General features: G+C 46.5%; 1 protein-coding gene across 2 annotated transcripts in view; it reads right to left on the bottom strand.

Annotated features, from left to right (window-relative positions):
* Window positions 1–950: 950 nt before the first annotated feature.
* ccdc186 (coiled-coil domain-containing protein 186) overlaps window positions 951–13,492 on the bottom strand; it is a 38,370-nt gene continuing 25,828 nt past the window's right edge. For both annotated transcript variants that reach the window (XM_079757043.1, XM_079757044.1), the window contains 3 exons: window positions 12,284–12,557; window positions 5,276–5,495; window positions 951–4,079 (listed from right to left, as the gene is read on the bottom strand). In XM_079757043.1, the coding sequence (XP_079613169.1) occupies window positions 3,996–4,079; window positions 5,276–5,495; window positions 12,284–12,557 (578 nt within the window). In that variant the 3' untranslated portion in view covers window positions 951–3,995. The remainder of the gene's footprint in view (window positions 4,080–5,275; window positions 5,496–12,283; window positions 12,558–13,492) is intronic.

Genomic DNA, 13,492 nt, shown 5'->3' with positions numbered 1-13,492 from the left:
GTGCTGGTGAAAAGGGCAGTTGGAGAATATTAGTCTCTCGTGAGTGTCGACTGTAGATTTTGTCGGTCCTTGGGGATGCAGTCTCCACGACTCCAGACAGGCCTTCACATGGCCAGAGAAAGGTCAGGGCAGGTTGAAGGCCTGGATCACTGAAATGACAGCTCTGTGCGATGAATCAATAACTAATCTTAGGTATCAACATAAGTAAACTTGAGTCATAAACAGACAATGCGATTGGCCTGACCGGATTCAATGAAGCAGACAGATTAAGATTAATGTCTGAAAAAAAGACACCTATTGCAATTTTCCACTTGTACATCACTTTCTTCCCTTTTCCTAGCAAAGCCTCCCCGGTTACAATAATACATACTCATACGTTATATAACTTTCGTAATATAAATCTTTTGCGGTATACAGCATTAGCCTCTCTGCATCCAGCCTCAAGCAGAGACCCCAGTTAGCTTGCAGAGTGGGGCCCTGGCAGACAGGGGCCCGCATGCTGTATCCCAGTTAATTAGTTTATTGAACAGTTTCTTATGTATAAGAAATGAAATTTAAGTGAATGTATTTTGTATTCCCAAGGGGAAATTTGGCTGGTTGAAGTGAAGTACTTCTTCGTAATTGGTAGAGCCTTAAATCATAATTTATCTCCAATAGCATGTATTTATGATAGCCCCTAACCCTGGAAGAGAAACTCCCTTAATTAAAAGAGAGCATGAACACATCCCTGCTTCCAGGGATGGTTAGGAGTGCAATGGGGGCCATAATTGACATACATAATAGTATTACAAGGAAAGTCTAAATTAGGATCTTTAATGACCTTAGGGGGGTGCGTGCAAGTGCATTCGTGTGTGTGTGTGTTCATGTGTGTGTGTGTGTTCAGGGTCTGGAATCAAACTGGACGAAGACGATTTAAGAGACTTCTTTTTTTATTCCCTGGAAACACCACATGTACAAATTTAATCCAGAATCAGTATTTCTAAAAATGATAGTAGCATTGTACAGATTATATACAAACACACAAAAGTATATTGTTAATCACAGTTTGGGTATCTCACAAAACAACTGAATCATGACGAGGCAGAAGAGGAGACATCACTTGACAGGACTTTCAAGAGTATATAAACACTGATACTTCATAATTAAAGCCACACAGCGTGAATGGCTCCTCTGGTCAAACGCTGGTACTGCACTGGCTAATTTTAATGGCATATACGGTATAATATCATATTGCAATGACCTGAGTTTCACCAGAGGGCTCGCCATCTGTGCAGATTTAATATCAGTGTCTGGTGGCTCTTTAAAGTCACAGATTCAAACCCACGCGTACTTCAAACATTGAATATCTTTTTTCTTGCATTCCTTCACAAAACACTGCAGCATGGCTTGGATTTCGAGCGGTGGAATCGTCAGTTTCCAGAGTCCTACAGAGTTTTACCACGCAGGGAGAGAACCAGGAACTCGCTTCCAACCCAACAGAGGTTCTGTGCATAAGTTGCATAACTTGGTTTGTCGCACTGCTACTATGCAAGACTGTAATAATCCATCATGATTATCTATATATATATATACACACATATATATATATGTATATATATACACACACACACAAGAAGGATCAAATATATATATACCAGATTCATTCTCAAAACATATGAAGGTCTCGACAGAATTCCATTTCCCAACCGCTTTTCCTCTTTTAAGATCAGGTGACATTCCGATCCCAAATGCTTGCCTTTATCGTTAAATGCCAGGAAGGAGCAGGGAATCTCTTGGATGGACGACTTGATAAGGGATTCTCAGCACTGGGACCATTGATGGTTTCAGAGGATGGAGTAGAGGAGGTGTGTTCTGAAGGCAAACACATGATAAACCCTTCAGGACTGCGGGATATCGCTTGATGAAGACATCCCAGCATATCGGAAAGGTGACCTTGATGGGCGGGGAACATCAATTAAGAGCCCAAAACCAGCTGTCAGTTCGCAGTGGGTGGAGCTTCATTAGGGAACTGCATAATGAACACATACCTAACCACCGGAGAGAAAGCAGATCCTGTACATGGTGGGTCTGTGTATGTGTGACTGGATCCACACAACCGTCGGCCAGTGTGCGTTTATGTGTGGGTACATTCAAACCCAACGTCCACGACGACCTCTTAGAGACACTTCGGCCCCAGACAGGTTGGCTCGTGCTTCTGCTTATGCTACCGCTCACCACAGCACCGGACAGAAACCGGATGCTAACAGTCCCGTCAAGGGTAGCCTGTGCTAACACTCACAACAGCATACATACCTACCATACATGCACACACAACATGGACGAAAATAATTACACTTTACAGATTAATTTACAACAAAATGAGACAAGGAAAGGGCAGAAGAACTATTAAAGCAAAGGCATTGCACTTTATCCCTGGTCGCATTCCCGTTGGCTTCCTCTTCATTGGCCGTCCCTCGTCCCTCGAGAGGAACAGGACTCTTTTCCCTCTTATCCCGCAACACTAAATTCACTAAGGGTCCGGCATGGGGAGAAGCACTACAACAATATGTCACTCATGGAGTGGGTGGGTCTGTTTGAAATGTTTAGCCTCACACTCTTGGCACAGGCATTCCCTGGGAACATAAAGGATAGATGCATTTGGCAGCTAGCAATGTCTATGGGCTATCAAATAAAGCTAATATGGCTAATGGTATTTAAATAAATTATGTGGATGAGGTTGCTAACATGATGGTAATGTGGTTGCCAACATGATCCTATCATCACTAGGAAGATGCTAATCTCACAAATTCTTAATTCTGCTGAAAGTAGATAATTAATGACAATAATTCCCAAATATAAGGATTCCCGATCAAGGCTTGGTAATATGAAATATAGGAATCAACTTTTATCAAATAAAAAAATCTCAACAAGCACTTATAGCCCCCCAAAAATGAATCACATGATTTTCAAAACAAGACCTAAAAAAATATATTCAAACCTAACTTAAAACAAAAAGGTCACTCTATAAATTAAATAACATTCAAAATCGATCTTCTGAAGACCAGACTTACATTCAGACCTTGGATTTATGTTAATTTATGCCATTGAAAGGAGTTTTTCAAAGTAAGACTTCCGACACTTGACACTTTTACAGTGCCTTCGGCTGCTTGGAGAACACACAGTGAGGGACCTCCGATGTCAATTCAATCCACCAGGGGCCACAAGAATACAGGCTTTAGGACCCTGGGCAGACAAGTCCCTTGGTTTCCGACAAGAGCGACAGATGGGGGGGGGGGGGGGACTCTGCAATGGTTTGACTATAGTCCCCATGGGGCTTTTGGGAGTTGAAGTGCATATGTATTCTTTCCATTATTTTTACTGCTTCAAAACATTTTAGATTCTGTCCAAGTAGACTTCTGAAATACTTGAGGCGTTGTTTGGCAGCAGATGAGGAATAAATAATAATTACAATAATGTGGCAAAATGATGACATCATCTTCAGCATGGACTCACCCTGGAGCTCAGGTGGCCACTGGTCGATGGGATTTACACTTGGATGAAGACACACATTTTAAAAATGGACATTGTTCTTCTGTTCTACGGGAAGATCTCATCGGTAGTTTGGACCATTTCTAGAACGCACTGGAAGTGTAAATTCACACATTTAATTTCATTATGGCCGCTCAAGCGCTTCAAGACAGTGAGGAATTTGAGCTAGAAGAGCTAGCTTCATGCGTTGGAAGGGTGAAAACCAGCTGAAAGCGATAGGAATGATCAGAAAGGCTGGACGGGGCTGCGGGGATGGGGCCACCGGTCGGGTAAACCAAAGCATCCCGTTGGACAAGCGGCTGTTATGAGTGCTGACATTCAAAGCTGCTCGCGTTTCCGCCTCGCGGATTCCAGAGTTCAGAGTTCAAACTCCTTCCTGCAAAAAAATGTTTGGGGGCGGGGGGGGGAATTTGAAAACCTAGAGTTCCCGTGGCCCTTCATTTGCTCCTTCCTGTGACACGATGATGTCACTTCCCCCGGACGGTGGATTCAGTTTCTCTCTGGCGTTTAATCAGCCTCTCGATCTCTGCCCCCAACGTCTGCAGGTTCTCCTGTGAACGAGGAGGAGAACAGACGCTGTTAAACACAGCTGAACAGAGTTAACACTAATATGGGACGGATAAGAAGGATCATTGCTCTCCAATGCCGTTATATTTCATCAGAACTTTGCCAGCACAGATGCTAGGCTAGGCTAATGATGTTGCTAGTGGCCCCCAGGAGACTCAAAACAAAAGGAAAACGCCCCCCAGGTGTTAGAGGCTATAAAGGAGAGCTTTTCTTCACTTGGGGCACCAGTGTTCGAGTGAGGGTTAAGCTTCTTTGGAAATATCTAATACAACGCTAAGGTGTGCGTGCCGCATTTCATACACAACATCGCTCATCATAATGCTTATAAACAACAACGGTACTCGAAAAGTATCCTAATGTTGCCGTGGGTCGTAACATGCACCCCCTTCATAGAACTCTCACGTGTTCGGATTCCAGCAGAAATGGGGCTTTCACTTAGACTTTAATGATATATAGGTCATCTTTTGAAACTTCATCCCATTTTGTCTATATTAGAGGCGCCGTATTAAAATTCAACATCTATTCAATTAAGCAGATGTCTGTCTGCAGACAGAGAGCTCCTTCCTACAAATAAAATACATGCAAACTATAAATACATGTGAATGTGAATTCAGTGTACTATAAAAACAACACGTCACTGTATAATTTAGCAGAACAGATAAATTGCACTACTGAGTGATACCGAGTATCACTTTGACTGACACGAGAGGGCTCAACATATGCAGTGAGAATAATGGATCTATGAAAGTAATTGACTACTATAGTGTTGAGGAATAATAAGTGCCTCCCCCATTTTCTGCCACATGTATCATGGCCATGGAGACCGTGGCAAGGTGGAGTGACGACGCAGGATGGCGTGGTGCATACCTGTTGCTGATTGGCTAAACCAATTATTTGCAGTCTAGAGCTGTCAATAATCAGCCTTGATGCAAATTAAATCAGCGTTGCCTTTTCGCAATAACGTGACCGTGGTGCATATGAATGGATCCATGATTTGCAATTACAGAGAGAACGTGTGGCTTAACCTCCACCAATCCACTGGCTGAGTCGGGGGGGATGGCAGAGGGTCCCAGCCCCGGGTCTGATACAACAAGGCTCACTCATCAACAACAGCGAGGGGTTGCTACATATACCTTCCCAAATATCAGTGTGTGCGTGCGTGCGTGCGTGTCTCGCTCACCTTCAGCGTGATGTTCTTGAGCAGCGTGTCCTCCAGCACAGCCTGCAGCTTGCGGTTGATCTCCAGAGAGAGGTCCAGGGTGAGGCCGGCGTCGGCGGGGTGCGAGGTGTACAGCGAGGCCATGATGCCCCCCCGCCGGCCCAGGGCCACCTTGTTGTTGTCCGACGCCTCGGAGGACAGCGCCCCTGACTCCTCCCGCAACACATAGCTCTGGAGGATCCTGGGGGGGAGAGAGAGGGAGAGGGTGGGAGGAATATAGCCTTATTTTTTCTTTATTAAATGTACTGAATTAGTATTTTCAATTTGGCTGTTTACGCGTTATTTATTCTTTTTTTCACGGCGTTGCTGCCAAAGAGCCCTCGTGTTCAGTCAACCTTCCATTGATAAATGACGGTGAAACTGTGTGTGAGAGTGTTCCAGTGAATATACCTACATGTCAAGGGGTATGTATATATGTGCACATGTGTGTGCGCGCGCGCAAACGTGTGTACATGTTAGTGCGGGCGTCCGTGCGTGTCTGTACTTGTGTCTATGTGTGTGTGTATGAATGCAGGTGTGTCTGTACATGCATGTGTGAGTGTACTCAAATCCACTGAGAACCACATGATTGGGGCACAGCCAGCCCAGGGAGCTGAGCTGGTGTCGGGGTGTGTGTAGCAGAGGTGTGGGTTCTCAGCTGGAGGCATGGAGCTTAACAGATAAACAACAGCAGCTCATACTGTGCTAACAAGCAGATTAAGCAGGGTCATAGTTTCAAACCAGGCCATCATAAGCCGACATTCAGTCACACTAAGGAACCCTACAACAGCATTATTATCTATAATAAGAGAGGTCGCTTTAATATAAATGTGTTCGTAGGTTTCCTGTTTCTGTGTCTACGTGATAGTGCGCCATTCCAATCAAACAGAGCAACATAAACAACAATAACCCCACCATCAGTTTCCTTCAGCACCGCCTTGTAAATTCACCTTCCTTTTCAAGCCCAAATATATATCAGAGGGGCAGGGTGTTTCCAAATAATAGCAACGAAAGTCGGTAGCAAACAGTAGCAGTAGGGAACTCCCTCATGCGTAGCAAAGCAGAATGTGTGTTCATGCTACTCTCCTCCTCACAAACCAACATCAGGGTTACTTTACAGATGATTTCTATCATGCGTTGGACTGTGGCAGAAGGGGTGGTAAAAAGTGAAGAGTGAACCACCACCATGCATTAATCTGAAAGATTCTCACCCACTGTGCATCCGTGCAGAAACTCTACAACATGTATTCAGTCAAGGGCGTACCATATATAGGACAGACGGCATACAAATTCTAATTATCAAGAAACAGGGGAGGAAGACAGGTCATTCTAGGGGCAACATGCTTCAAAATCCGCCAGGTCTTTGTATTTCAAAATAAAAGCCCCACCCCTGCATACAATACAGCTACATCTACTCTACGTACTTAAAAATAATAACAGTGGACTAAATCTACAGAAGCAAAGCAGAAACATGACCGCTAGCTATGTCACTGCAAAGACGGAAGTCTCCATCCCACATTTAAGGCCTGAGCATACTTCACGTGCAAAGGGAAATTACGTTTGCTCATGCCAAAGAGTTTAGCACCCAAAGGGGCGCTTTGATCGCAGCTGTCTGAAATTGAGGGACATTGCAGCACATCCGCTCTGAGTGGACAATTATCTCATGTACTATTTCAGGCAACGTGTTACTGGCTACTTGCGAGTAGCTCTCTGTGACTATGTTAAAAATTGTTAAATAGTTTGTAGGCGAGTTTCAATGGCAAAAACACCTAAATTGTCTTGTAAGCGTTGCACCACATTGAAACGGCACATATGTTCATATCTAGGTTTCTTAACAACCTTGTCGGTAGTTTGCGATCCCCAAAATCCGTCTAGCGCCATCGTGTGGCGTGGATCTCCGGTAAGCAGAGAGATCGGATCGTATAGGATCGTAGCGGGCCACAATGGACCTTAGCCGTTGAATTTGCACATTGCAGGAAGTATACTGAAGCCAATCGCACCAGCCACACAGACAGAAGACAGGGAACGACACTTACCTCGTACTACACTTGTGGTTGGGGTCCCCAAGTGAGACCCCAGCTCCGATGCAACAGTGTTGTGGTTAAACAAATACAAAATCAAAGAAACAAGGTGAAGCGGGGCGCTGGAATGAGAAGCATGCAAGGACAGGAGGGGGTGGTGGTGGTTCATTCTAAGGGGACCTTCCTTAGAATGAGGGTCCGTCATTATAAGGTTTGGCTTCCTCTTTCTGTGTTGAGCGGGTAAATTGACCACTAATGGAAATGGAAAATAAAATAAATGGAAAAGGACACGTTTACCAGACAAAGACTATTTAAAGACTGTTTAAAGAGCATGTCATTGATTGATGGGGGGGGGGGGGGGGGGGGGGGGGGGGGAGTCTCCGTCAATACACAGCTTCGCAAATTAAATCATCAACTGCTTCAGTTTTTGGCACACGATTTTGAGTAAGTAGGGGTTAGGGCATCTTGCCCAAGACTTGACGTTATGTAGGATGGAGCCCAGAGCCATGACGGTCTGGAGTCAAACACCCTATCATATCCTGAGGAACTACAAAGGTGGCCCCTTTAAATCAACTACAAGAACCAATCAATGACAGCCTCAACGTCAGACCCCACCAATGGGGGACCGGTGGCTCGGCTGACATGGAGACTGCGGGGATAACTTTGAAGTGGCTCACTGTCCTTATCTCTTCCCCAGATGCAGACTCTCAATCTGCCCTTGGGCCAGCTTTGACGGCGGCCGACAAAGGGATGAGAGAGAGCAGGAGAACGCTTGCTTGACCTCATTCCAACTGCACCCAAAAGAGAGAGAGTGGCTGTCGATATTTCTCGACTAGAAGGGTGTTGGGGGTGGGGTCATTTCCGGGGCATTGTTCCGGTCTGCCCTGCTCACCTCCTTGTAACGGGAAGGTTGAGTGACACAGACCCAGTGCTTTGGTGCGCCAGTGAGGGTCGGTGATGGGCGCTGAGTGACTTGTCACGCTGTTCTGACTCTACGTTTCCAATCATGTTGAATTATGTGCGGTTGAGTAGCCTCCGCAGGTGTGCACTCCGTTCAACACTGGTGGGGCCCGGAGCCGGCAGGCAAGGCTACATGCCTGCTTGGTCTTTCCTGCTGAGGAGGAGGATCATATGCGTGTTCATTTGAATGACGATCAACTTCCCATTATATAAAGACGACCAGATGTCTTTGACGCGAGTATAATTAGACGTATTCCGTCCGAATGTACCCACTCTCAGAATCAATCGGCTAAACAGTCTCAAATTGCTTAAGCCTCTGGGGGGGGGGGGATGTGTGGTCACTGGTCGATCCACCCTAGATCCTGGCTACTCCCACTATCTGCCAATACTTCCTCATCCTTTAGGTGCCTCCTTGTTTACAGTCCAATGCTCAGTGAGAAAGGGAGTAGAGTTGACAGATCGAGTGTAAGCAGGATAAGTCCAAGGGTAGCCAATGTATGCACGTCTCCACAGCACTGTCAATGTGTACCACTGCAGGTTGAGAGACACATTTCAAGTGTTGTTTTGTGCCTTCCATCATTCCGTTGTAATGTTTTCCATTGTAATGTTTTTTGTTATTATGGGTTTAGTCAACAAACACAGATGGAGCATAAGCAGCTCAAGGACTGTCTCCAACTGCCCACGGCTTTCTTGCAATAGTGATTGTGGGTGAAGGGGGCACTAGCACTCTTTGCTTAGCCCTGCATGTGAATTAATATTAAGATATATTTTTGGCCAAAGACTCTTGATGACAATATAGTGGTACACTCCCACTCCCAAAGTCGATTGGGGTTGGGAGCAACTGGTCCACGATATTATTTGAAAGAACAGAGCGTGCTAGCTTGCTTATCGAAGGGACCCGTTCAAGTGTTCACTGCTAGCCAGGAGATCATAAAAACACAATCATGTCCGCCCGTGATTGTGTAACATAAATGTTACATACATGTCTGTATGTTTGCCTGAAGCCTTTTGATTTTGCATTCATCCATTTAAACAGAGGACTTCATACCAACCGTGTCAGGTTTAACGAATGCTAAAAGGACGAATCAATTCATTGATCAAATGATACAATGAACACCATGCCATCTTGTCAGACAAGTGGACAAGACACTGAAGACCTTTTTTGCGCTTTGGTGACTTTTGATTATTTTCCACTGACATTTCATAGACGAAAATGATCAGCTAATTAGTGCAACAACTTATTTATCATTAGCTGCAGGTTTACCCAAAGGCTTCTAAGGAATCTCGGATGACGAAAAAGCATTTTCCAGTCTAACGAGCAGAAAATTCCCATCTGTTCTCATGCCTCTCGTTACAGAGAGCTGCTTGGATTCTGAGGGCGTCCGTGTTTTTTTCCAAAAGGAAAGAACAAGAAGCAGCTCAGAGAATGGCAAGAGACTCAGTTTATACCTGTTCCATTCAACACAGGGACTGAGTAAGCACATTTATGATATATAAAGAAATAAAAAGAATCCTGGTTCGTTAACTTTTAATGAGCTTATGTTGGTTGTATGGCTCAAGCAAAAAAAAAACTACAAGCGACTGCAGATGAATAGCAGCGAGCTCCTATAGGACGAGAGCCGTTTCTTAACTTGTGTCCTCTGATGTCCCTCCAATCTGCGGGCTGACCTCGGCCCGTCTCACGGACGGCCTGAGCTGCTGTTCCCAGCGCGCCCCCACTGGGATGACAGCAAGGACAGACCCACATGGAGGGCCGCGGATCCCGGGTCTATATCTAGAGCGGCGGCAGCCGGGGGGAGGCGTCCTCTTGCTTTATAAAGGCCACAATGTAGGTCACGGCTAAAGGCTTCAGTCTGAGACGACGGCAGGCCGCCAGACGACTGGAAGGAGGAGACCCGTGTCAAACCGCACACAAAGAGGACAAGATTGTACTGCGAATGATACTGTACATGCATTTAGTTTTGATAAGACCCCTATCCTGTCCAGCCTTCCAAAGTAAAAGCCATATACATTAAGGAGTTTTTTTTTTACGATCGTCTAGGTGGAATTACTTTCAAACCGATAACAGAAACTACATATAATTATGCGAACAACTGAAAGATGTTTTTCTTCAGGGCACACTGTTGTATCCTCTATAATACTTAAAAAAACAAGGACTCTATCCAGACACATTCAGCATTGTGAGAGTGTGGAAATGCATTTTTTCTTTAACCGATATTTAAATACAGTAAGGGTTCTCACTCCTCCATGGCTTCCACCTGGCCCGCTGCAGTCCCAGCCACAAGGAGATAGGATGCCCTACGCCAGGTCTCTGTTGTTTCACCGGGAGCCATTAATGTGATGGGTGTGGCGTTACCCAGGAACCTTGATGCAGCACGTCCTCCACAACCCCCACCACCCTATGCATGACCTCGGGTTACCGAGTGCTGACACCAGTTTGAACACAGAGATAAGAAGTGCGGGATGGATATAGATACAGACAAATTAATAAAAGAGCGAGAGCAAGAGAGAGACAAGAAGAGCGAGACAGAGAACGAGAGAGCGAGCGTACCGGAGGGAAATGTAAAATGAAAGCGTGCACATCAAGGTCAGGGGATGAATGTGTGTGTGTGTGTGTGTGTGTGTGTGTGTGTGTGTGTGTGTGTGTGTGTGTGTGTGTGTGTGTGTGTGTGTGTGTGTGTGTGTGTGTGTGTGTGTGTGCGTGTCAGCGGCACAGACTCAACCAATACACTAATACTTAATTAAAAGCCTCTTTAATTCCTATTAAACTGCCAAGCAGATGATCCGGGAACACATCGATTAAACCAGATAAGTTAACCAGACCCAGACAAAGAGAGCTCAGGTATACTAGCCCTGAGGGAGAAAGGGATCTGGACTGTATTGATGCACACAAAAACAACCAACTCTCAGCGAGAGAATTTGACCCCAGTCACAACCATGTTCCAGTCAACCACAAGGCAGACACTTTCATTCAGAGTGACTCACGGTCAAACACTCATGCTCATTCAGGGGCATGGACCATTGACGCGTACCCGGTACATTGGAGATGGAACCCATTCCCTTAAGAGAGACCTCGGGAGACCTTAACCCATGACCATCACGCACCCCATCCCACCCCCTCTCAATGACCTCCTTACATCACCCGATCACGCGTGTGTGTGTGTGTGTGCGTGCGTGTTGAGAGAGAGTGTATGTGTTTGTGAGAGAGTGTGGCTGCGACACAGACTGAGTATGTGTGTGAGATAGTGTATGTGTGTGTATGTGTGCGTGCGTGCGTATGTGTGTGTGTGCGTATGTGTGTGTGCGAGTGCATGCAGGAAATGGTTGACGTATTGCGGAGGGTGCGGGGCTTTGCCGTGTCTGTCCTACAGCAGTTTCTCAAGGTCATTCAGAGAACACTGTCAATGGCGCGAGGCGAGAGTGTCGGGAGAGTGAAGGAGGTGTGAGCAGTGTTTGCAGCCTCACTCCCAGGAGAGGAGGGGAGCAGGAGGAGGACGCAAAACAAGATTAGCCTGAGACTGCACTCCACCCCCTTACCTCTGCAAATAATTAGCCAATGTTGCTACATGAGCCCGGGAATTAGCATACATTTGCATCTTTATGAATGAGACTGCAGTCCCTGTAGGTGAAATCAATTAATCACACAAGCGTTTCTGCCCCAATGGTCCCGGCGGCTGGTTCATCGTGGTGCAACCTTCCGCTGTCCGTCAGCAGTTTAAGGCAAACGCTGATGTGTTAGAGAACGGCCAACAGCAGCATACGCCTGCATCCCCCTCCTCCTCTACCCCTTCCTCCCTCAAGAACACCTATTTATCACCTCCTCATCCTCTGCCTCATCCTCACCTCCTCCCTGAAGGTCGACCCCATTGCCTTGATCACCTCCCACCAACATCTCCTCAGCCTCCTGCTCCTCATCACACCCTCCTCCTCCTACTGCTCCTCATCACATCCTCCTCCTCCTCCTCCTCCTCCTCCTCCTCCTCCACATCACTCCTCCTAGCCCACTCACTTGGTCTTCCTGCGGATCTCCTCCACCAGCTGCTTGATGTGGTCCTCCATAAACTCCATCTTCTCCTGCTTGCGGGCCAGGGCCTTCTGCAGCCGCACGATGCGCTCCACCAGCAGCGTCTTGTCCACCTCGGGGTAGCTGTCCACCACCATCACCGACGGGGTCTGCAGGTGGTGCTGCTCCGGGGAGCGGTCCTCGCCGCTGCCCCCGCCACCGCCGCCGCCGCCGCCGCCGCCGCCGCCGCCGCCACCGCCGGGGCGGGTGTTCAGGGAACCTGATACCGCAAAGGGCCCGAGAGGAAGGGCCGTTTGGTTAATAATAGCATAACATGGGGCGAGATGGCCCTTTAGTAATCCCTGGCGAGGTATTAGCATGGTGAGACCATCGTGATCTTAGAGAGCTTTTGTTTCTCTCTGCAGGTCAGGCTGGCCTCCGGCCCGTTGAAAGCCTCCTCAAGAAACAAACAGGAAATGATAGGACCCATCAGCGCTAGGGGAAGGGAGTTACAGTTCATGATCAGCAGGGCGCGCCGAAGTCTACAGATGTTAAAGGTCACATATTATACCACCAGGTGGGTGTGATTAGCCATTACAAGCTGTTTTGAAATCTGCCTCTTCTGACATGACAGTAGGAATTTACCACACCTGGGGTTATAATATGACACCTTTAAAGAAAAATGGCAGCACCCAAGGAAAGCTTAGCAATCAACGGAGTAATCAAAACGGTTTTATTCGAAAACAGACTGAATACAATTGTGGAGTGTGTGTGGCAGATGGTTGGTTTAAGCAGCCTCACTTTGCCCGAGTCACACTGATTGGCATCTGGGGCAAGGTGAAGACGCCCACCTGTTGCAGATTGAGCAATCAATATACAGGTTGAACAAGCCATCAACACACTCAAGGAGATCTCCAGCATGGCACCAGGTAATGAATCATTATCTGCAAACCGTACAAAGAAATCGCAGCCACCTTGGTGGCGTGTAGCATGGACATTGCTACAACAATGTTCACTTCCAACCAGACTGGGAAAGAGCAGGAGAATAAGAGCATCACTCTGATTGGCTGGACGTTGTTGGACAACGAAAGACTACACCCAAATGTGGTAATCAATTGCGACCTGTATCATACCACATCAATCGCCAAACACAAATTTCAATGTCTGAATGGCCACAAAGGCAAGGAAAGTACAGGAGAATAGAGAAAGTACAGT

This window comes from Pollachius pollachius (assembly GCF_949987615.1).
Source record: "Pollachius pollachius genome assembly, chromosome: 19".
Lineage (NCBI taxonomy): Eukaryota > Metazoa > Chordata > Actinopteri > Gadiformes > Gadidae > Pollachius > Pollachius pollachius.
This window is presented reverse-complemented; position numbering and strand designations above follow the sequence as displayed.